At 51.8% G+C, this 25,444-nt stretch overlaps 1 protein-coding gene across 5 annotated transcripts; it reads right to left on the reverse strand.

The window, feature by feature from the left end:
- Window positions 1–5,150: 5,150 nt before the first annotated feature.
- On the reverse strand, window positions 5,151–22,894 carry LOC141242124 (uncharacterized). Of its 5 annotated transcripts, none has more exons than XM_073668838.1 (6): window positions 22,689–22,840; window positions 19,546–19,679; window positions 19,085–19,210; window positions 15,949–16,072; window positions 15,299–15,685; window positions 5,151–5,869 (listed from the first exon to the last, which is right to left on the reverse strand). In XM_073668838.1, exons 2-6 carry the CDS (start codon window positions 19,663–19,665, stop codon window positions 5,229–5,231), a joined length of 1,398 nt encoding a protein of 465 aa, XP_073524939.1. In that variant the 5' UTR covers window positions 19,666–19,679; window positions 22,689–22,840; the 3' UTR covers window positions 5,151–5,228. The 5 variants fall into 5 exon arrangements, with proteins under 5 accessions (XP_073524939.1, XP_073524938.1, XP_073524937.1 ...); XM_073668837.1 differs by having other exon boundaries at window positions 5,151–5,872; XM_073668836.1 differs by lacking the exon at window positions 5,151–5,869 and adding an exon at window positions 9,112–11,302 and having other exon boundaries at window positions 15,299–15,682; window positions 22,689–22,894.
- Window positions 22,895–25,444: the final 2,550 nt, after the last annotated feature.

A 25,444-nucleotide genomic window follows, 5' to 3' on the forward strand; every position in this document is an offset into this window, starting at 1 on the left:
TTATGGCACAGTGCCGAACACAATGCATTCACTTTCATCGCTGTGGGGCTGCGCATTATACCAGAATTAATATAGGCTAGGTGGATAAAGTTGTATATGTCATATCTTACATGTATAGAAAGTTAAAATTGTGATAGGAAATATGACGTTAATATCTTCCGCATGGGACCTCAGGGCGCAGATATCCTAAAGATAATTTTGGTACTTGAGCCACATCTCATTTACCGGCTCCCATCTGAGGTCACCAGGGGAGATAGGTGGGAGCGGCTGGAACTTCGCATAAGCAAGTTCAAACTTAAAACCATTTTTCAGTTCTGGGAGATACAGCACACTGTAAGGATTGTGCCAATCCTTAAACTGAGTGCTCCCCTTCACAAGATCTGCACCATTCCTGTGACAACAGGTCTAGAAACTTCCCCCTGTTTGTTCCTTTTATTTTTATGTGCCTGTATATATTGTATTATCTTGTCCCCTTTGTAACATCTCTTGTATATTTTTATAAGCAGAGACAGAGCCTCATTCTGCCCATTCTGGCTCTTATAGACTTGTATTGAGAGCTTGTGACGTAGATTCTGACTTCCAGCCAGTCAGGTAAATACTGTCACAAGATGGAGCCGAAAAACAGTGAAGATGCTGGAGGGTGAGTATATGATCATACATTTAAAGCACCAGTTCAGCGCTAGAAAAAAAACCGCTGGAGTGGTGCTTTCAGTCTTCTTGCTCTATAAACCACATCCCTGAAGCCTCATGAGGCCCCACATTACCAATAATGGGTGTCCAAGTGGCCTATAATAAACAATTGGTGGAGGCAGATAGTTTTTCTCCTTTGCTTATTGCAGAGCTTGGCGGGGACCATACTGAAGTGTGTGTATGTGTATGTATATGTACAGTACAGACCAAAAGTTTGGACACACCTTCTCATTTAAAGATTTTTCTGTATTTTCCTGACTATGAAAATTGTACATTCACACTGAAGGCATCAAAACTATGAATTACCACATGTGGAATTATATACTTAACAAAAAAGTGTGAAACAACTGAAAATATGTCTTATATTCTAGGTTCTTCAAAGTAGCCACCTTTTGCTTTGATGACTGCTTTGCACACTCTTGGCATTCTGGCATTCTTGGCACATGTGGTAATTCATAGTTTTGATGCCTTCAGTGTGAATGTACAATTTTCATAGTCATGAAAATACAGAAAAATCTTTAAATGAGGTGTGTCCAAACTTTTGGTATGTACTGTATATATATATATACATATATATATATACATACATACAACCATTTGTTGGATTCTCTGTGGACGGTTGCTGGTTAAAGGTGGAATTGGATGTGTATATACTATACATTGACTGTGAAAGCGCCCATTAATCTGCCTAGTAGCATTACCTCGTCCATCAATACTGTGATTGTCCTGACAAATTAGTGGCAAATGTGGGATCGGTAATGTTGGTCCTTGACAAATTGGCTGACTTTAATCTGCTGCACCAAGCTTCTTTGGCCCACCACTACATCAACGGTCCTCAATGTTGCCTATTTCTTCTTTAAAGTAGTTTGAACAACATATCTTGAAACTTCGTTCTCCTTTGAAATTTTTGGTAGCGATCTTACTGGAACAGTAAGGCTACGTGCACATGTTGAGTATTTGGTGAGTTTTTTACTTCAGTATTTATAACCAAAACCATCGTGAAGTGTTTCCATTATACGTTTCCTCTAACTGTTCCACTCACTAACTTATGTCATGTTGCTGTGCTCAGTCTATGTCCTGTGATATGATACGGTCTTTCACAATCTCACCTTTAGGCTGAGTGCCCACTATGCGTTTTTCAAGTGTTTTTGCCGCGGAATTTCGGCAGCGAAAACGCTTAAACCCGCTTGGTAATACGGGCCCCATGGTCCCCAATGATAATCCGCTGTGCTATGCCATTAATTTTGCGGACACGCAGCGTAATCGCCGTCATTGACTTGCGATTGGACCGCGTGACATCCGCATCACTGCATCTGCACATGCAGATATCACACGGTTCAATGTGCGGATGGTACCCAGGTCTGGAGAAGAAGAGACCCATGTACCATAGTACCTGTAAAAAAAGAATTTCAAATAAAAAATAAAGATTACACTCACCTTCCGATGTCCTCCCGGTGTTTTCTCCGTTCTGTCTGGTCTGCTGTATGGGTCGCGGTGTTGTGAAGGACCTGCCATGACGTCATTGAGTCATGTGACCTGACACATGACTGAATGACATCACCGCAGGTCCTTCACACCACCGCGAGCTGCCCAAGACACCGGACGCTGCGGAGAAAACAGCGGGAGGACATCGGTGTAATGCACACGCCCGGACTGACTGGCGTGTGCGTGTATATGTAGTGATTCCACTGGACCGTACCGGAGAGTGAATGCCTGGAGGGGCCTAACTAAGTATCCACCTGATCCGACCAAGGTCGCACGACGGCATACGACGCCAGTGCACCAAGGAGGGACCGAGCAGACGGACCAGGTGCTACTCCAGGTCAGACCCCAGACACGGCTGTTGACCCACATCGGGGAATACAGGAACAGGCAGGTTAGGCTGGCACACAGACTGGTGGGTATAGGCAGACACGGCAGGTATGCAGACGGGTGGATGCTGGCAAGCACGACTGGTATGCAAACAGGGAGGTACTGGCAGATACGGCCGGTATGCAGGCAGGTGGATGTTGGTAAGCACGACTGGTATGCAGGCAGGGAGGTACTGGCAGATACGGCCGGTATGCAGGCAGGTGGATGTTAGTAAGCACGACTGGTATGCAGGCAGGGAGGTACTGGCAGGTACGACAGGTTGGAGCACAGAGTGGATAGGACCCAGTACAGACTGGGACTCAGGAACAGAACCGCAGATGCGGTGGACAAACACAGCAGAGCGAGACTGCCGGAGCAGCGAGCAAAGGGTCAGAGCAGAGCGAGACTGCCGGAGCAGCGAGCAAAGGGTCAGAGCAGAGCGAGACTGCCGGAGCAGCGAGCAAAGGGTCAGAGCAGAACGAGACTGCCGGAGCAGCTGGCAAAAGGTCAGAGCAGAACGAGACTGCCGGAGCAGCGAGCAAAAGGTCAGAGCAGAACAAGACTGCCAGAGCAGCGAGCAAAAGGTCAGAGCAGAGCGAGACTGCCGAAGCAGTGAGCAAAGGGTCAGAGCACAGAGAGACTGTTGGAGCAGTGAGCAAAGGGTCAGAGCAGAGCGAGACTGCTGGAGCAGTGAGCAAAGGGTCAGAGCAGAGCGAGACCGCCTGGAGAGGTGAGCAAAGGCAGAGCAGACAAGAACCGCCGGAGCGGAGAGCAAAGGAGAGCAGGCAAGAACCGCCGGAGCGGCGAGCAAGGCAGAGCAGAGGGGACAGGGCTCTGTTCACACGGAACAGACAGGAAGGGAAAGGCAGAACCAGATACCCACAGGGTACTTGCAGTGAAGTAGCGAGAGGACACAAACTCAAACGGAAGTACAGTGACAACGAGCAGGAGTTAGGTACGAGTTCAGACTCTGCAGAAAAAGGGAAAAAACGGGAAACGGGCTGGAAGATAGATAGGGCAGGAACAGACACTGGGAAAAGACACAGACAACAGATCTAGGTATACGGCCCCTAGAGGGCAGAAGGAACAGGCTAAGAGCGTGTTCACACGGGCCTGGAAATACAGCCTGCAGGAAAGGCAGCTGGCTAGAGTACACAGACAGGACTCAGTTCAGACACGAGAACTGATACCGCAAGGCAGGAAACATAGACAGGACCTGGCATATCAGTGACAAGGCGCCAACTGACTGAACAAGATGCTCAGGCAAGGATTCCAGGGAGGAGCTGGGTTAAATACCAGGTGACAGACAGCAATAAGCCGAGGACGCATTAGAGGTGTGTCTGCAGCAGCTACAAGAAACAGGAAGTTCAGCAGGCGTCGCCCTAAGCAGCCAGAGCAGAGCAAAGCAGACAGTATGGAAAGAAGCCAAAGTGATAGTCTGGACTGGAAATCAAGTGCGCGCTCTTGCACAGTGGGAGATGGACCACTATGCAAGGACGCCGGCAGGTATGTTACAATCGGAAGGTGAGTATAATCTTTATTTTTTACCATTCTTATTCTATTTTTTTTAACTAACTTGGTCACACTATATATGCCGGTTGCATGGATTTATATAGTGTGAACAAGTTGTCACAAGCACTTTCCAAATGATGCTAAAATCGCTTGATAACCCGCATGCAGAAATGCTGCAAAAACGCTTGACAAATGCTTCTACCTGGCGGGAAAAACGCATGTAAAATCCGCACGCACAATCCGCACGCACAATCCGCATGCGTTTTTCCTGCCAGAGAGAAGCGGAAAAAATATGCAGCATTTCTGCATCGTGGGCACTTAGCCTTTGACACCTACACAACTGTTTCTGTTCGAGCTAATGACTGCATTTCAACCTACTAATGAAAATGATGATCATTATCATTTGTTTGGCATAAATGTTTGATTATACACCTGACTATAATATTACAAGGGCACTTCTATACACATTCAGTATTTGGTCAGTAATTTACATCAGTATTTGTAAGCCAAAACCAGGAGTGGGTGATAAATGCAGAATTGGTGACTTGTTTTTATTCTACCTTTTCTCTGATTGTTCCTCATCGGGTTTTGGCTCCAACTCCTGAGAAAAAAAATACTGACTGAATACTGACCAAATACTGATAGTGGGGCCGTGGCCTAACTGCTTTTGGCTTACAAATACTTATGTAAAATACTGAAGGTGTGACCGTGGCCTAATGTATGTAGACGTGCCCTTTAACTGTCATTTGATCCTGCTGAAATCTGTAGGTTCTAGAGATCTTAACCTAAGGGCTATGGCAAACTTAAGCTAACTAAGGGTAACTAAGCTCCGTTCATCATGTCACATATTAAGTGCTGGATGTCTTTAATTGTACTGTTTCTTGCGCAGTTATAATAAGCAGAATCTTGTGGAGCTTGCTAAATGCCTCAATCATGTCATCTTCCAAAATAAGCTGAAGTCTTCATGGCTAAATTACAGTTCTTAATAGTTTAGTTCATCCTGGTCCAAACCCATTTATTAAAAAAAATATATATATATTATACATACACACACACATTTAGAAATTAAAATTCCAACCAACACAGAATAATGTGACCACAGCATTTATTACAAACTATCAGTCTTGTACAGAAGCCCTTCTGTGACACTGGGGACTTTCTCTAATTCCTTTGACTCATCTCATGGAGGAGTCACAAGTCTCTACAACACTTTCAATCTTTTCTTTGCACTGTAATGAGTCTTTTTGATGAGTGACTAGTCTGGACAGGTCAGGAAACTCTTTCTGACACTGAGGGCAGAAGTAATATTTCTGCTCATTGGGCTGAAGTCTATGATGCCGATGGCCTCTCTGATGTCTGAAGAGATTGGAGCTCTGAGTGAAAGCTTTCCCACATTCGCACACGTAGGGTCGCTCGCGAGTATGGACTCGATGGTGCATGATCAGGTGGGATCTACAGTTAAAGCTCTTCTCACATCTCAGACACTGAAACGGCTTCTTTGGTGAAGTGCTCGTTTCATATGTGCCCCAGTATGATTGGGAGATCATCAAAGAGTGTGGGCTTTTTACATAATGTTCACGGTTTGCAGAGTCTTGGGTTGACATGTAGTCCTTTGTCACATCACATTGCTTTCTGGTTTTGTGTGTTCTTTTTCCATTTGACGACCTTGGTGATTTTCCAGGTTTTCTGAACACGATCTGGAGTGCTCGTTCTCCACAGGAAGGCGTGGAAGTGACATCCATATTCTCAACATTGCTTTGTGCTTGGACGATAGTGGGAGATGGTTCCTGCTTGATCTGAATAATGGATATGTTTTCTACTGAAACACAGAAAATCATAAAAATAAAAAAAAGTGACAAACTTTACTTACTACTTTAAAAGAGAACAATATGTAGATTAAATGTTTTAAGCTAAAGGTCAGGACTGGACTTCTTGGCCGCCATTACTTTTGTATCACCTTCCCTTAAGCCTGGAAAACTCAGAAGCATGGAGAAACAAAAGAGCAAATGATGAGAACTACTGTCATGTCCCACGATTTCATTCAAAGAATGTTGCCGGTTCTACATGGCTCATCGCGGGCTTTGTGCAGGTGAGCAGGTTGGCCCTTGGACACCACATGGGGTAAATTTATATATTCCAAACTAATAAATAGCTACTTACAAAAGCACCTTCTGCTCATAGCTTGTGCCCGGTATTGCAGCTGTCACATTAACCTGAACATCAAACACAACATTGGACATTGACTGGCTTCATCTGCAGAGGTTACACCATGAAGATCCCACTTGTGACATTAGAACAACGCAAAGAACAAACTGCAGAACATGGAGCAGGTCACATCAAAAAACATCTCGTATTCCCACTGTAAATGACAATCAGAATAATAGAATTAGCTGCTCCTAGATGACCGACCCAGTTTATTTAATCGAGGAACCAGATCTGCAAGGTTTCTGTTTGCATGGCTTAAAAAGTGGAAAAAATACATTGCAGTCAATTAGCTCATATCTCTCAATTTTTCACAATTCTGGCAAGAAAACTGGCTTCCAATTTGTGTGAATTTTTGAGTTCTTACTAAATTCTCTGTAATAGAAGGCACATGAGTAAGTTTCATCTCCAACATGAGGTCTATGAGCAAAGAGGAGCTGACACGGAAGCTGTTTCTGCTTCAATTACAAGATAAAGTTCCCACGATGAGTTTTTGATGCAGCGTCTTAGTTTCAGCAAACTGGATGGGATTTATAGAAATCTCATGTGCACAGGGCTTTATGTTTACGCAGTTTAAACTGACCTGTGGTGTGAGGTTCAAATCTGCAATGTCAATTTTTCTTGTAAGTACGCTGAGTTTTATGTACAAGTTTTCCCCATAGAATTGCATTAGATGTGGAAAATCCACAGGTAAAAAATGCACACGCATTTTAGTGCATTTCCGCTGTAATTAGCACGACTCTATAAATGTTTTGTCAAAACCAAATACCAGGGATGAAAAACAAAGCAATTTTATTTAAAACATGAGCAAAAAGAGACAAAAACAACAGAGTCAAAAACATATGTTAAAAAACGCAAGTGACTTATATACTAATATTTCCCTTATAGGTGCAGAAAATCTGCAATAAAAACTCACCAAATCCTCATTTTGGAAATGTAGCCTAAAAGCAGTTACTCGGTATGAATCTCCCGTTGGATAGAGAGTGTGAAAGAGTGAGAGTGTGAGAGAGAGAATATATATATATATACACACACATATTATATTATATATATATATATATATATACATACATATACATATACATACACACACACACACACACACACAGTTATATGAAAAAGTTTGGGCACCCCTATTAATCTTAAGCTTAATGTTTTATAAAAATTGGTGTTTTTGCAACAGCTATTTCAGTTTGATATATGTAATAACTGTTGGACACAGTAATGTTTCTGCCTTGAAATGAGGTTTATTGTACTAACAGAAAATGTGCAATCTGCATTCAAACAAAATTTGACAGGTGCATAAGTATGGGCACCTCACCAGAAAAGTGACATTAATATTTAGTAGATCCTCCTTTGGCAAAAATAACAGCCTCTAGTCGCTTCCTGTAGCTTTTAATAATTTCCTGGATCCTGGATGAAGGTATTTTTGACCATTCCTCTTTACAAAACAATTCCAGTTCAGTTAAGTTTGATGGTCGCCGAGCATGGACAGCCCTCTTCAAATGATCCCACAGATGTTCAATGATATTCAGGTCTGGGGACAGGGATGGCCATTCCAGAACATTGTAATTGTTCCTCTGCATGAATGCCTGAGTAGATTTGGAGCGGTGTTTTGGATCATTGTCTTGCTGAAAGATCCATCCCCTGCGTAACTTCAACTTTGTCACTGATTCTTGAACATTATTGTCAAGAATCTGCTGATACTGAGTGGAATCCATGAGTCCCTCAACTTTAACAAGATTCCCGGTGCCGGCATTGACCACACAGCCCCAAAGCATGATGGAACCTCCACCAAATTTTACTGTGGGTAGCAAGTATTTTTCTTGGAATGCTGTGTTTTTTTGCCGCCATGCATAACGCCTTTTTGTATGACCAAACAACTCAATCTTGGTTTCATCAGTCCACAGGACCTTCTTCCAAAAAGAAATTGGCTTCTCCAAATGTGCTTTTGCATACCTCAGCCGACTCTGTTTGTGGCGTGCTTGCAGAAACGGCTTCTTTCGCATCACTCTCCCATACAGCTTCTCGTTGTGCAAAGTGCATTGTATAGTTGACCGATGCACAGTGACACCATCTGCAGCAAGTTGATGCTGCAGCTCTCTGGAGGTGGTCTGAGGATTGTCCTTGACTGATCTCACCATTCTTCTTCTCTGCCTTTCTGATGTTTTTCTTGGCCTGCCACTTCTGGCCTTAACAAGAACTGTCCCTATGTTTTTCCATTTCCTTACTATGTTCCTCAGAGTGGAAACTGACAGGTTAAATCTCTGAGACAGCTTTTTGTATCCTTCCCCTGAACAACTATGTTGAATAATCTTTGTTTTCAGATCATTTGACCGTTGTTTTGAGGAGCCCATGATGCCACTCTTCAGAGGAGATCCAAACAGGAGAACAACTTGCAAGTGGCCACTTTAAGTAGCTTTTCTCATGATTGCATACACCTGGCTATGAAGTTCAAAGCTCAATGAGGTTACAAAACCAAAAAAAGTGCTTTAGTAAGTCAGTAAAAAGTAGGTAGGAGTATTTAAAACAAGAAAATAAGGGTGCCCATACTTATGCACCTGTCAAATTTTGTTTGAATGCAGATTGCACATTTTCTGTTAATGCAATAAACCTCATTTCAAGGCAGAAACATTACTGTGTCCATCAGTTATTACATATATCAAACTGAAATAGCTGTTTCAAAAACACCAATTTTTATAAAACATTAAGCTTAAGATTAATAGGGGTGCCCAAACTTTTTCATATAACTGTAATATATATATATATATATATATATATATATATATATATATATATATATATATATATATATATATATATAAAAAGAAAGCGCAGCAGCACTCCATTATGGCCAAGATACATAAAGACAATAAAACCATTTAATTTAAACTGTGTTATTACTCAATAAGCTTTACTTACAAAAAATGGAGGTTCTTAGCGCATAAATTGGCCAATTCATGTGTGCTCATCAACCGCTGCAAGGTGACCTCCCGTCTGATGGGCACTACTCCGCCTACATGCCTCTCTTGGGCTACAAGCCTATAACTCTGGACAGAACATGTCACTTCTGGGCTGAAACACCTACAATTTAAATGGGCTGGTAGAATAGAATATACATCACCTGCTGGTTAAATGGGGGGAGTGCAAGGTCAGACAAGAGGCATATCTTATGGTTTTATTGTCTTTATGTATCTTGGCCATAATGGAGTGCTGCTGCGCTTTCTTTTTATATATCTTATGCAGTTTCTGCAGCTTGCACCTGTTCACATTTAGGATGTGCTGGTCAGTTCTTTTTACATATGTGTATATATATACATGCCATACATTCATAAAAGGTTTTTCTTTAGGAGCTTTCTAGGCCATTGTAAGTCATAACTGAGTTTACTAATCATGAAAAGGGAATTGTTTCCACTGAAACCCATAAAATCATAAGACAACAGAAAAATGATTACAACATACGGAGTCTTGCACAAATTCCAACAGAGATCCATTAGATTGGATTTATTCACACTCTTAGCTAGTAGAGGTTGTAAGGATTTGAAGGAACAGGTAAAACATGTCAACACTCAGACAAGGTGGCCCCACAAAGTGTCTGAAACGGAAATATGGCTTGGGGTTAATAGGATAAACAAAATTCAAAGCAAAGGATCAAAGTTTAGCGAATGTTTATCCTCCACATTTGGAGTGTCGTTCAGGGGGTTTTCTTTAGTTTGAACTTTCTATATTCTTCTCTGGAGCTTGAGAAGAATTTCTGGGAGATATTTACATATGCAAGTAACGTATAAGATACGACGCTTACCCTAAAGAGGTAGCACAGGCTGTGTACAGGATAAAACATGCATCCAACATACAAGAATATCAAAGAACACCAAAATCCAGTGACACTTTGTGCTTGCGTCGTTTGAAGTTCACATAGTCAAGGAACACAGGACGTTTCTGGATTCCAGAACAAAGATATCAGAAGGAACGGTGTCCAGCAGGTACAACCAAAAACCGTATCCTTCACCCCCACTTTAGGGTACCCCAGAAGAGCAGATTTTAGTAAAACTATGTAGCATAAAAAAACGATGACAGAATACAGAGAAGTCACCATGTTTTCAAAATTTTAATACAAAACACAGAACATATTTCCTAGCTGAAATGTTTTCTATTTTCATCTAAATGACATTCACATTTTAAATCTGATTTCATGTATTAATCAATGTCAGGATTTTTTATTGGGTTAAAGTTGTGGTGGTCATTAGCGGGGGGCTGCACACTTTTCAGCTGTGTGGGCACTCGCTGGCTTCTCCTACATGAAGTCTACGATGTCGGAGTAAAGAGGAGTTGACTTTGAAGCTTTTTCCACACCGATTACAAGTATAAGGCCTTTCTTCAGTGTGCGTCTTTTGATGGATGTACAGATATGAGCTCTGGCTAAAACTCTTACCACATTTGCTACAAACAAATGGCTTTTCCCCCAAGTGAACCCTCTGATGTCTGACAAGCGTGGAGTTCACACGGAAACACTTGCCACAATATCCACAGGCGTAGGGTCTTTCTCCTGTATGGGTTCTTTGGTGAATGAGAAGGTAAGAACTCTGGGTGAAGGTTTTTCCACAGTCAGTACAAACATAAGGCCTCTCACCTCGATGGGCTCTCTGATGCCTAAACAGGCTAGAACTCTGAGTGAAGGTCTTGCCACACTCACACACATAGGGCCTCTCCCGAGTATGCACTCGCTGATGCATAATGAGGTGGGATCGGCAGTGGAAGCTTTTCTCACATCTCAGACATTGGAAACGCTTATGTATTGGACGTTTCTTCACAGATTTGCTGAGCAGGATCTTCACTTGTTCACTGAAGTTCTCAATCCTTCTAGTATGTTTAGTATTGATGCTACCATGGGCCATCTGGAAGGTCCGCTTATCAAGCCCGCCAGCTTCTTCTTGTTTCACCGTCTGCTGTCCACACAGATCCTCAGCACAGTCCACAGCCCTACTTGGTGTTTGAAGGTCAGCGAGGTAACCTTCCTGCTTGATATGAATAATGGATATGTTTTCTACTGAAACACAGAGAAAATTAAAAATAAAAAACTGAAGTTCCCCTAATTCACAATAATATAAGGTGTAACATAGGAGCAGCATTGGTCAATTGGACGAGAGATGGGGAACAGCAACCTTCACCCTGTGTATTAACATACTAAGAGGCAACTGCGGGAACATTGTGGCTATTATCTCAACGAAAACTGATCAAGGTGCTTGTACGTGCCAAGCATGGGACACAAAGAATAACGAGGGTACCAGAACTTCAGTCATTGCTCCAGCAAAGCCCAATATTAGGACAAGCAGTTCTGGATATCTGAGGATGCAAGCAGGGAGTGTTTCTTCAATCCATCTAGATCCTGGGGGTCTAGACAGCAGAAAACAAATACCAGCTATGCTCACCACAGGAATTTCTTCCAGATCTGAAAAATGGACAGAAAACCACTCAGAAATCTTCTGAGTACAGAATGCCGGTATTGTGTCCCCTCCCTCCAGAATGCCGGCATTGCGTCCCCTCCCTCCAGACTGATGTCTTTTCGTCTGCTGGAAGTCATCTCTTGGGCAGAGGCCGGTTGGCTGGGCTAATACATCAGGCCTTTATATAGGGTTTAAAAACCTAAATAATTCATTTTTGGAATGCTAAACCATGTTCTCACTAATTACTGAAGAAAACCTTGCTCTCTCTCATAATGGAACATCTTTCCAATCACAACTGTGTATACAACGAACATTACACATCATCCCCACAGAAGAGCACAGGAAGGGTGTATATTGTGTGGGCTGACAAAGTACAGGTCCAAGGTACTGAAGGGTCTAAACCAGTGATCCTGGGCCAGTGCAACAACCATCACGTGCCCCAGGCACCCGCACCAGCCAAGCCAGAGCTGACAGGAGACAGTCTGACAGTCATTATTGTGTAATCTACATAGGAATTATTGGCTTGGGAATCTTGTAGCTTGTGCGTAAGACCCTATGCCGAATGACGATCCCCTGGGTCTGGACTGCCATTTCTTGCAATGTAAATCTGAATCATTATACTCCGGAAAATGAAGCAAACAGCACAGCATTCAATGGTTCTTCAATTTACAGGTCATAAGGCCAGTGTCACCCATGTGGCATTCACAGTACGTGGCAGGGCACGTCTGGGGGGGGGGGGGGGGGGCAGGCGCGGCTGGCAGGGTTAGCCCTAACCCTATACATCACCCATCTTTTGTATTGGAACATTTAATCAGCATGTGCAAAAGTCACTATGAAGGGAGGAGAGAAGCTGTGAATCCAGTGTTATCTATTTTATAAAGAGGTGTTATCAGTCATTGTACAGGAGGAGTAGGTGAGCTGTGACATCTATTGTGAGTGATGGACCCTGTGCCATCTACTGTGACCATACAGCGTAAAATCTTAATTATGCCAGACATACTTTCTGGTGGCAAGAGGCAGTATACCTTTATTTTTATGCTGACGTTTTAACCAGTGTTCTTCTTTGGTTGATTAACACATAATGTTGTTTGAATAATCTTGAATGTTGATTTAAAGGCCCACTACTAAACCATCTATGTAAATAGATTAGCTCAAACAATGAGAGCTGAGCCCTGTGAGTAATGCCCTCCCTAACCCCTTGACCTGTGACTGATGACCTTTATATGTAAATAGAAAAAGGGTTTTATCTATCCTGCTGAAGAGAGACTTGGGACAGAGAATCAAGGAGAAGCAAGAGAACACACAGACTCTGAGACCATCAGCTTGGAAGCTTGGATTTTACCTAAAGAGACACAGGTTTGGATTCTACATGATTCCGGCCTAAGGGTATATGGCCCTGACTGGAAAGATACGGATCTGCTCCATTGACCATCAGAGAGACCATGGATACTTTTGGGGAGACCAGGTTGGGATGAAGAAGTCACCTGGCCCCATGGATATGTTGTTTGGGGTTGCCAGGAGGGACCCACCGGTCGCCTGGAACCCATGGAAACTCTCGGAGAGGCCAGGGTGGGACCCTCGGGATTCCTGGTCTTGTACCTCGATGGACTGCTAACTTCCTAAGCTTGCCGCTACCTACTCTCTGTGGGGGCCCGCCAGAAGCGGGGGCCACTGGTTGAGGTAGTCGGCCCTGGAAGTCTCTAAAGTCGCAGCTGTTCTATCCCAGGCGGGCGGAGAAGGAAGGGTGAGACTGTGTAATGTTGTACCATCTTGGGTATTAGCTGGGACTGTTCTATGTGTTTATTGCACGGCTGTGGAGTTGGAGTAGTGGAGTCGGAGTCGGTACAAAAATGGACCGACTCCAACTCCTAAAATATATAATAAATTGGGTACAGAAGTTCAATGCAGTTTGTGGGGAATATTTTTTCATAAGAATTTGGGAAAGTTATGAGATGTCCTATAAATGTCTGTCCTATTCCTGATCTAAGACTTTTAGTTGAGATGAATCTGTGCTACAGTAAATTTATCACTTAAACATGGAGGTGAGGGAGTTGGAGTCATGGAAATTGAGTAGTTAAGAGTTGGAGGTTTGGCTTACCGACTCCACATGCCTGGTTTATTGTCCGCTTTATGCTTCAATAAAGTATTGCCACGCTGTTTTACCCTCATCCTGTGTTGGCTCAGTTGCGTTACGCCCACAGAAGACCCCGGGTCTTAACACCTCTATATATAGTAGATGTGATCAGTCATTGTACAGGAGTGGGAGGAGGAGAGCTGTGACATCTATTGTGGTGGAACATTCCTGAGCTCCTCAATGGTGTCACAGCACGTACAGTTATCTTCGTTGCTCCACGTTTGCGTCTGTGAACATCGAGCTGATGTGACACCAAAAAGCACCATTCTTCTCTCATCTGTCCAGAAAACGTTCTCAAAGAAGCTTTGTTGCTCGTCATTGTGCATTGTGACAAATTCCAGTCTGGCTTTTTATGATTTGCTTCCATCAGTGGTTTCCTCCTCTTCCATGAAGTCCACTTTGGCCCCGACAGCGTCTGACCGTGAATTCTGACACTGATGGACCTTGGACTTCTCCTCTTTCCATTCATATTATCCGTCTCTACGACCATCGGTTTGTTCTTGAGGTCGTCTCCAGCCGCAGAGACCTTACACTTCTGAATATTAGAAATAGGCAACTGACAAGTTTCCCGTTTTTAGACATCGCGATGCTAATTAGAGGACACACTTTAGTGTCACAGGTTCCAACGGTCAGATTATATTCAGCTTATTCTAGTTCCACCATCATGCTTGTCCGGCCATTGTCATTTGTTTCCCTACATTTTCCTGTTGAACCACAATTCACAAGCAAAGTCCGATTCTCATTATTGAGTCGGGAAATTTAAATTGAAAATTATTTTTGAAAGTTTCCAGTTATTTCTGTGACCAGTGAGGGATTTTCTTATTTTAACAGAACGGAACAACAATTTTGTACATGTCTGTAGACTACTTGTATACATCGGTCACTAGTCACCCAAAACCCAGTCGTCGTCGTCCCCCAGGCGTCACACAGAAGCGCCCAATATCACAATGAGGAAAGACCCTTTAAAAAATCCCACTAAAAAGCCAAAACCTCACTAGGAGTGCATCAGGGCCAAAAATAGGAATAATACTGGCACCAACTCAATGGGACAGAGCCCATCCCCCACCAACTGCTACCACAGACTGCAGCACAAACTCTTAAAGAGACTCCCATGTATTAATTAGCGATGGCCGTCTTCTCTGGTTCCCGGTCTGATCTCCTAAACCACGTGCCCGCTATTCAGACTGGCGGCTCACACCGTGCCATATGTGGACTGGACTTCACATCTGGACTCTTGTAGAGTCTCATAGGATTACATTGGGAAAGCGACTTCAGGTCCCCACTGGCGCACTGAGCCGAGGATGTGGTCAGAAGAGAACCTAAACGTCGCCGGACCCAGAGAAGACGACGGTCAGGCAACACTGACAGCACATTACATCTTTTGTGGCACCGCTTCTCTGATGTGTGCCAGGAACACTGCCTGCAAGACTACGAAGACACGAGCGGCCACCGCTGCACGACCCACCTGCAAAGTCATCAGTGGAGCTACCGGCATAGGCCTGGCCATAGCTGCTGGCACTCTGGGCTTCCGAGAACATGGGGACATTGGCATCCTTGCTGGGGTTGGGACACGTCCTTTGGAAGGCAACTGACGAATGGGTCCCATACACACTGGTATGGTCTGAAGACTTGGGGAAGGGATGGCTGCCATCCTTCAGGGGGTTGAGAAAAGTATGGGAGTTGTAGGAGTCGGACACTGGACTTCTGGAGGGATCTGCTGGGAGATCGGTGTAGAGATTGGATGCTCCATTCCTGCCACTGGCCAGTACATCATGTGGGGGAGTTTCCTTCCTCGCCATGTCTTCTCTCTCCGTTCCTAGCACAGTCTCCGCTTTTACATTGAACGACCCTGCTAAAATAATAAAATACTCTGTAACCATCATCGTTCAGGATGGCAGCGACAAACCCTCTAAACCCAGAGTCAGGTTGGTCCTCCCACCATGAAAGAAGCAGCGAGCAGGAGAGGGGGCATGAACCTACCACCAGTCCCATCCACTAACTCGCCCTCAGCGGTAGCACAGTGTGTACAAGGCCCCCCACATCTCTGCTACCTGACCACCACAGATGACAGGAGTGCCCTGACCAATCCCTGTTGACGGCAGTGTGCGCCATTACCGAGGCTCTGCAGGGTCTGCTCGTTCTCGCTGAGGAGGTCGCTGTACAGATCGCGCTGCTCTTTCTCCAGATGCGTCCAGTCCTCTTCTGACAAGTCCACAGCTTGTTCATGAGGTGTGGGGCCCTGAAACCAAGAGTAAAGCATAAGCAGCAGCCAATCACCTGCAAACAACTCACAGCCTCATTACTGGCCCTTCCTGGAAACCATCAGCAAGCATGTACAAACTCACACAGCCTCATTACTGGCCCTTCCTGGAAACCATCAGCAAGCAACGCTGTGCTGCTGTGAACTGGCTGAGATACAAATGTGGTCAATAAACACCATCTTCCCCAGTAACCAGATTGTCATAGAGCATATTAAAAAATGTCTCTCTCCCAAACCCTATCTACCATTTGTCAGAGCAGAAAAGCTGACAATCTAAAGAGCGGTCTGTATGCAAATTAGCACCACACATGAGAAGTGGCTAAGAGGCAGATGTCAGTACAAAGAGAGGTGGCAAACCCAATTAACATGCGAGTGTATTTTCCAGTGGCACAGACCTGCGATAAATCTACACCTAGGTGAGAAAGAAATAGTCCCGGGCTTCAAAAGAATTCAACAGAAATCTTCAGTCTGGCCGACACCGACGCGAAATATGGAATATCTGAACTTCTATAGTCCGATAATAATTGGATACGTATTTTTAGTAGCAGGGTCAGCTAAGGAATAATATGCATAATTTTCCATAGCTGTGAGGCCCTCCGGTGAGCGGTAATGCAAAAGTATAAAATAACAGACCGCAGCTATGTCATGTGTGGTCTCCAAAGAAAGGAAAATTCATAATGGAAAATATGGTATCACTTCCGGGCTTCTGCGATCAACCAGCAAGAAATTATCGCAAAAGCCAGATATTTTTAATAAAATATGAAGGCTGAAGGCCAGCCCACGTGATGTCATCACAGGGGAGTGTGTGGGCAGGCCCCCCTTCAGCATAAAAGACCCAACCGAAGATGAGTCAGTACTCATTGCAGGGGGGGTATAGATTCTATACACAAGGGGTCCCATTCGATAACGGTCAAATCAATATTAGTGCCCCCCCTCCAGCTAGACTGAATCGTCTCTGCAATCTGTCGAGTAAGTCTTTTAGTAATCCTTTTTATTTTGTGTAACTGTATATTCTGTACTGTATTGTATCCTTTTATAAAGCCTTTTGTATATTTTTCATAAACACTGCCTTCCTTTTGGATTAAATATAAAATGTAATCGTTCTGTTTCTTTTGCTCTGTAATCGTTCCCTCCCCCGAAGCCATACGCTACCAGAAAGCAGGCGCCCGACCAGGCCTGTACTACATTTCAAATTTGGTCGGTGGTGGCAGCGAATAATATTAATTGGGCTATCGTGAAGTTAGCAGTGATCGTACGGGGGCATATACACATATTCCATACAATTCGGAGGTGTGTGCGCCATACGCTTTCTGCACGCTTGCCGATACCTATGTAGTGAGTAATCGGGATCGTGTGTGCACGAATCTCTGCTCAAATCCTGACTGAGTGACGGCAGCGGTGGGATATTAAGTGATCTCTCCAGTGTCGTCCCTGACACAGATCAAACACCATCACCAAATACTTGTCAATGGGAAAGGTGGGGCCACCCCAGTATCAATGGAGCCCCCCCCCCAACCCCCCCTCCTTAAAGGCCCGGCATCAATGGAGAGCCCCCTACCCCCCCCCCCACACACTCCCAAGGCCGCCCCGGCATCAATGGAGGGCCCCCTACCTCACCCACCCACTCTCCCAAGGCCGCCCCGGCATCAATGGAGGGCCCCCTACCTCCTCCCCACACTCCCAAGGCCGCCCCAGCATATATGGAGGGCCCCCTGCCCCCCCCACACTCCCAAGGCCGCCCCGGCATCAATGCAGGGCCCCCTGCCTCCCCCACCAAGGCCATCCTAGCTGCTGGTCATAATTGGACTAAGAGGAGGAAGCACATGGCAATAAAGCAGATCATGGCGTCTATTATAAGAAACATATCCAAGATAATACAGCTGCAAGCAAAAGGAAGGGAGTCCTGGGATATAACAGCTGTGGCAGTAATGGCCTCCACGGCACATCTTCTGTACTGAAGATTTACACAGGGCTGCGGGGCGGCAGCGCCTCCTTCCTGTATGTGTCCTCAGCTCTGTAATATTTCTGGGGGCCTTGCATCCTTCCCAGCTCAGGACACAGCAGTTACAGTGGCTTGTGGACAGTATGATCACCGTTCTTCTAGTGATGGACACATGGACGGACGGTTTCCTCTCGCCTCCTCCACGTTAGCTCGCTGTGGTCTTACCAGGATGTCGGAGAGAGACGGGTCAGTCCCCAATATGCTCCATTGTAGACAGCCAGTGTAATCGGGTGCAGCTCAGATCAGGGCTCACAGTAACAATCCCTCTGGAGATCAGAGCTGCCAGTATCCAGGCTGTGTGTGGTGGTAAAGCCCCTACTGTGCCCGCCTCGGCGTGAGCCCGCAGCACCCCCCACCCCCCGGTGCCAGTCGCGGCGCCAGCCCGCAGCACCCTCCCCCGGTGCCAGTCGCGGCGCCAGCCCGCAGCACCCTCCCCCGGTGCCAGTCGCGGCGCCAGCCCGCAGCACCCTCCCCCGGTGCCAGTCGCGGCGCCAGCCCGCAGCCCTTGTGTCCATCAGCATTTGTAGAAGTTACCACAGAGGTTCACTTACTTTCTCTGGCAGACGGGCACAGTCTGTGTTGCATTAGCTTAGATACATAATTCAGACTTAGATACTCACTGCTCATTTTTTTTCTATTACGTGCAAAAATTGAGGTACTGCTGTAGGGTTCACTTACTTTTGCTTGCAACTGTAAGCTTCAGGCTTCTGCCAGGATATATGTATAGAGGCACTGGCCGCTGAAAATGATGCATTATGGGACATGAACAAGTGTAAGGTACAATCATCAGCAATCTGCAGGGTCATTAATGTATAAAAAGAGATAACAGGGCGACCTATAACCATAACTGATCGTGACCCCCAGGGGCTGTAAATATCTGTCCGTTCTGTCCGCAGTGTCGATGCTGACAGCATGAGATCCCACTCTGTCGTCAGTCACCCCTCAATCACTGGTGACCCCATGATGATGATGACATCGGATGCGCTGACCTCGTTCAGCAGGTGCAGGATTCCTAGAACCAGCTTCATGATTTGGTCGATGGTGATTCTCTTGTCTTGACTTTGCTGATCTAGAGACGAATGCAGAGCCGTGCCCCCCACAGCCGGCAAATCCCCCTGAAAAAGATGGTTCACAATCATCACTATAGAGAACAGTATGCCAAACCAAGAGAAAGTGGTACACAAAGCAGGGGGCGCGCGTGGTAGGCCCGGGGAGCTCCAGAGATCACTGATCCGGACCACAGAGGAGCAGGAAGCACCAGAAACTCATCACCCATGGGCTGAGCCCAACACCCCCCCCGAGATGTGGCTCAACCCTCAGGAACCCGATTTATTCCCACCCAACGGGCACAACACATCAGCTACAACACTGGTGGCGCCTCTCCGGGGTAAATAACCGGCTGATACAGAATCCGGGGCAGAACGCAGGAGCTTCAGGTCCGGACACTCACCTCTGTGAGGAGAAGATGCATGATGGCCAGGGCATGGCGGACCACCCTCTGGGACAGCGGCTTCACAGACGAGGCTTCAACCTCCGAGAATGGGTCAGAATGGAGGGAAAGAGCGGCCATCGGATAATCCGAAGCTGCAAGAGACGAGATGGAAAAGAAAGGAACATGAGAGCAGAGTGGAGACACGACCCCCCCATCGGAGACCGGACGCAGCCCCCCCCCCCCCGTCCCAACGGAGACCGGATGCAGCCCTCCCCCCCCCGTCCCAACGGAGACCGGACGCAGCCCCCCAGCCGTCACACCGGAGACCGGACGCAGCCCCCCCCCCCCCGTCCCAACGGAGACCGGACGCAGCCCCCCCCCCGTCCCAACGGAGACCGGACGCAGCCCCCCCAGCCACCCCCCCCCCGTCACACCGGAGACCGGACGCAGCCCCCCCAGCCGTCACACCGGAGACCGGACGCAGCCCCCCCCCCCCCGTCCCAACGGAGACCGGACGCAGCCCCCCCAGCCACCCCCCCCCCCGTCACACCGGAGACCGGACGCAGCCCCCCCCCCCCCGTCCCAACGGAGACCGGACGCAGCCCCCCGTCCCGTCCCAACGGAGACCGGACGCAGCCCCCCCCCGTCCCAACGGAGACCGGACGCAGCCCCCCCCCCGTCCCAACGGAGACCGGACGCAGCCCCCCCAGCCGTCACACCGGAGACCGGACGCAGCCCCCCCCCCCCCCGTCACACCGGAGACCGGACGCAGCCCCCCCCCCCCGTCCCAACGGAGACCGGACGCAGCCCCCCCCCCCGTCCCAACGGAGACCGGACGCAGCCCCCCCCGTCCCAACGAAGACCGGTCGCAGCCCCCCCCCGTCCCGTCCCAACGGAGACCGGACGCAGCCCCCCCCCCGTCCCGTCCCAACGAAGACCGGTCGCAGCCCCCCCCCGTCCCGTCCCAACGGAGACCGGACGCAGCCCCCCCCCCGTCCCGTCCCAACGGAGACCGGACGCAGCCCCCCCCGTCCCGTCCCAACGGAGACCGGACGCAGCCCCCCCCCCCCCGTCCCAACGGAGACCGGACGCAGCCCCCCCCCCCCGTCCCAACGGAGACCGGACGCAGCCCCCCCCCCCGTCCCAACGGAGACCGGACGCAGCCCCCCCCCCCCCCAACGGAGACCGGACGCAAACCCCCCCGTCCCAACGGAGACCGGACGCAGCCCCCCCCGTCCCGACGGAGACCGGACGCAGCCCCCCCATTCCCCCCCCCGTCACACCGGAGACCGGACGCAGCCCCCCCATTCCCCCCCCCGTCACACCGGAGACCGGACGCAGCCCCCCCATTCCCCCCCCCGTCACACCGGAGACCGGACGCAGCCTCCCCATTCCCCCCCCGTCCCGACGGAGACCGGACGCAGCCCCCCCCGTCCCGACGGAGACCGGACGCAGCCCCCCCCGTCACACCGGAGACCGGACGCAGCTCCCCCATTCCCCCCCCCCCGTCACACCGGAGACCGGACGCAGCCCCCCCATTCCCCCCCCCGTCCCGACGGAGACCGGACGCAGCCCCCCCATCCCCGTCCCGACGGAGACCGGACGCAGCCCCCCCATCCCCGTCCCGACGGAGACCGGACGCAGCCCCCCCATCCCCGTCCCGACGGAGACCGGACGCAGCCCTCCCCCCCGTCCCGACGGAGACCGGACACAGCCCTCCCCCCCCCCCCCCACACCGGACGCAGCCCCCCCATTCCACCCCCCCCACACCGGAGACCGGACGCAGCCCCCCCATCCCGTCACACCGGAGACCGGACGCAGCCCCCCCATTCCCCCCCCCGTCACACCGGAGACCGGACGCAGCCCCCCCATTCCACCCCCCCCACACCGGAGACCGGACGCAGCCCCCCCATCCCGTCACACCGGAGACCAGACGCAGCCCCCCCATTCCCCCCCCGTCACACCGGAGACCGGACGCAGCCCCCCCATTCCACCCCCCCCACACCGGAGACCAGACGCAGCCCCCCCATCCCGTCACACCGGAGACCAGACGCAGCCCCCCCATTCCCCCCCCCGTCACACCGGAGACCGGACGCAGCCCCCCCATCCCCCCACACCGGAGACCGGACGCAGCCCCCCCATCCCGTCACACCGGAGACCGGACGCAGCCCCCCCATTCCCCCCCCCGTCACACCGGAGACCGGACGCAGCCCCCCCATTCCCCCCCCCGTCACACCGGAGACCGGACGCAGCCCCCCCATTCCCCCCCCCCCCGTCACACCGGAGACCGGACGCAGCCCCCCCATTCCCCCCCCCCCCGTCACACCGGAGACCGGACGCAGCCCCCCCATTCCCCCCCCCCCCGTCACACCGGAGACCGGACGCAGCCCCCCCATTCCCCCCCCCGTCACACCGGAGACCGGACGCAGCCCCCCCATTCCCCCCCCCCCGTCACACCGGAGACCGGACGCAGCCCCCCCATTCCCCCCCCCGTCACACCGGAGACCGGACGCAGCCCCCCCATCCACCCCCCCATCCCATCACACCGGAGACCGGACGCAGCCCCCCCCATCCCGTCACACCGGAGACCGGACGCAGCCCCCCCATTCCCCCCCCCATCACACCGGAGACCGGACGCAGCCCCCCCCATCCCGTCACACCGGAGACCGGACGCAGCCCCCCCATTCCCCCCCCCCATCACACCGGAGACCGGACGCAGCCCCCCCATCCCGTCACACCGGAGACCGGACGCAGCCCCCCCATTCCCCCCCCCCCATCACACCGGAGACCGGACGCAGCCCCCCCATTCCCCCCCCCCCGTCACACCGGAGACCGGACACAGCCCCCCAATCGCCCCCGTCACACCGGAGACCGGACGCAGCCCCCCATCCCAACGGAGAGAGGACACAGCCCCCCATCCCCCCCCCCCGTCACACCGGAGACCGGACGCAGCCCCCCATCCCCCCCCCCCGTCACACCGGAGACCGGACGCAGCCCCCCATCCCCCCCCCCCCGTCACACCGGAGACCGGACGCAGCCCCCCATCCCCCCCCCGTCACACCGGAGACCGGACGCAGCCCCCCATCCCCCCCCCCCCCGTCACACCGGAGACCGGACGCAGCCCCCCATCACACCGGAGAGAGGACGCAGTTATTACTCACATATGACGCCGGTTCCGATCTCCCCGTGGTTCAACCACAGCCCTCAGATTCGCAACCGCTGATATCGACCGACTTCGGCTACAACCGGAAACCGGGACTCATCCGATAACCCCGCCCACAGTGAAGCAAGTCTAGAGCGGCCAATAAGTGCTTAGAAGACATCGCATTCCGAGCAGGGATCACACTGACAAGAGCTGTGATTGGCTGCTGCTCCACAGATCAGACATTCTCACTGGAGGAAGGGTAGACGCTGGAATAACTGTGACGTCAGGGTCACGTGCAGTGAGTTCTCACGTGACTCTACTGCTGATCTCACCTGTCAATGCACAGCCGCTGTGTAGACCGTGCGCGGGGGCCGGCGGGGGGAGACTGTGCGCGGGGAACCTGCAGGGGGAGACTGTGCGCAGAGGCCGGCCGGGGGAGACTGTGCGCGGGGAACCTGCAGGGGGAAACTGTGCGCAGAGGCCGGCGGAGAGACTGTGCGTGCGGGGGGAGACTGTGCGCAGAGGCCGGCGGGGGGCAGACTGTGCGCGGGGGGGGGGAGGGGGACTGAAGGAAGAGACTGTGCGCGCGGGGGGGAGACTGTGGGGGGGGGAGACTGTGCGCAGAGGCCGGCGGGGAGGAGACTGTGCGCGGGGGGGGGGACTGGAGGAAGAGACTGTGCGCAGTGGCCGGCGGAGAGACTGTGCGGGGGGGGACTGTGCGCGGGGGCCGGCGGAGAGACTGTGCGCGCGGGGAGGAGACTGTGCGGGGGGCCGGCGGAGAGACTGTGCGCGCGGGCCTGCAGGGGGAGACTGTGCGCGGGGGCCTGAAGGGGGAGACTGTGCGCAGAGGCCGGCGGGGGGAGACTGCGCGGGGGGGCCTGGAGTAAAAGACTGTGCGCAGAGGCCGGCGGAGAGACTGTGTGCGGGGGGGGGACTGTGCGCGGGGTCGGCGGAGAGACTGTGCGCGCGGGGGGGAGACTGTGCGGGGGGGCCGGCGGAGAGACTGTGCGCGCTCTGGGGGGGGGAGACTGTGCGGGGGGACGACGACTGTGCGCGGGGGCCGGCGGAGAGACTGTGCGGGGGGGGGCAGGGACTGTGCGCCGGGCGGGAGACTGTGCGGGGGGGCCGGCGGAGAGACTGTGCGCGGGGGGCCTGGAGGAAGAGACTGTGCGTGGGGGGCCTGGAGGAAGAGACTGTGCGCGGGGCCCGGCGCAGAGACTGTGTGCGGGGGGGGACTGTGCGCGGAGGCCGGCGGAGAGACTGTGCACGCGGGGTGGAGGCTGTGCGGGGGGGGGACTGTGCGCGGGGGCCGGCGGAGAGACTGTGCGCGCGGGGGGAGGAAACTGTGCGCGGGGGCCGGCGGAGAGACTGTGCGCGGAGGGGCCTACAGGAAGAGACTGCGCGGGGGCTGGCGGAGAGACTGTGCGCAGAGGGGTCTGCAGGAAGAGACTGCGTGGGGGCCGGCGGAGAGACTGTGCGTGGGGGCCGGAGGGGGGAGACTGTGTGCGGGGGCCTGCAGGGGGAGACTGTGCGTGGGGGCCGGAGGGGGGAGACTATGTGCGGGGGCCGGAGGGGGGAGACTGTGCGCGGAGGGGGGAGACTGTGTGCGGGCCGGCGGGGGGGGGGACTGTGCGCGGGGGCCGGCGGAGAGACTGTGCGCGGGGGCGGCAGGAAAAGACGGGGGGGTTAGCCTGCAGGAAGAGACTGTGCGCGGGGGCCGGCAGGAAGAGACTGTGCGCGGGGAACCTGCAGGGGGAGACTGCGCGGGGGCCGGCGAAGAGTCTGTGCGCGGGGGCCTGCAGGGGGAGACTGTGCGCGGGGGCCTGCAGGGGGAGACTGTGCATGGGGAACCTGCAGGGGGAGACTGCGCGGGGGCCTGGAGGAAGAGACTGTGCGCGGGGGCCTGCAGGAGGAGACTGTGCGCGGGGGCCTGCAGGAGGAGACTGTGCGCGGGGGCCTGCAGGGGGAGACTGTGCGTGGGGCCCTGCAGGGTGAGACTGTGCGCGGGGAAACTGCAGGGGGAGACTGCGTGCGGGGGCCGGCGGAGAGACTGTGCGCGGGGGCCGGCAGGAAGAGACTGGGGGGGGGGAGCCTGCAGGAAGAGACTGTGCGCGGGGGCCGGCAGGAAGAGACTGTGCACGGGGAACCTGCAGGGGGAGACTGCGCGGGGGCCGGCGGAGAGACTGTGCGCGGGTGCCTGCAGGGGGAGACTGTGCGCGGGGAACCTGCAGGGGGAGACTGCACGGGGGCCTGGAGGAAGAGACTGTGCGCGGGGGCCTGCAGGGGGAGACTGTGTGCGGGGGCCGGCGGAGAGACTGTGCGCGGGGGCGGCAGGAAAAGACGGGGGGGGGAGCCTGCAGGAAGAGACTGTGCGCGGGGGCCGGCAGGAAGAGACTGTGTGCGGGGAACCTGTGCAGGGGGAGACTGCGCGGGGGCCGGCGAAGAGTCTGTGCGTGGGGGCCTGCAGGGGGAGACTGTGCGCGGGGGCCTGCAGGGGGAGACTGTGCATGGGGAACCTGCAGGGGGAGACTGCGCGGGGGCCTGGAGGAAGAGACTGTGCGCGGGGGCCTGCAGGGGGAGACTGTGCGCGGGGGCCTGCAGGGGGAGACTGTGCGCGGGGGCCTGCAGGGGGAGACTGTGCACGGGGAGACTGTGCGCGGGGGCCTGCAGGGTGAGACTGTGCGCGAGGAACCTGCAGGGGGAGACTTCACGGGGGCCTGCAGGGGGAGACTGTGTGCGCGGGCCGGCGGAGAGACTGTGCGCGGGGGCCGG

Source organism: Phyllobates terribilis, unplaced genomic scaffold (assembly GCF_046119375.1).
Source record: "Phyllobates terribilis strain yellow unplaced genomic scaffold, ASM4611937v1 Scaffold_2__4_contigs__length_985480577, whole genome shotgun sequence".
In the NCBI taxonomy this organism is placed as follows: domain Eukaryota; kingdom Metazoa; phylum Chordata; class Amphibia; order Anura; family Dendrobatidae; genus Phyllobates; species Phyllobates terribilis.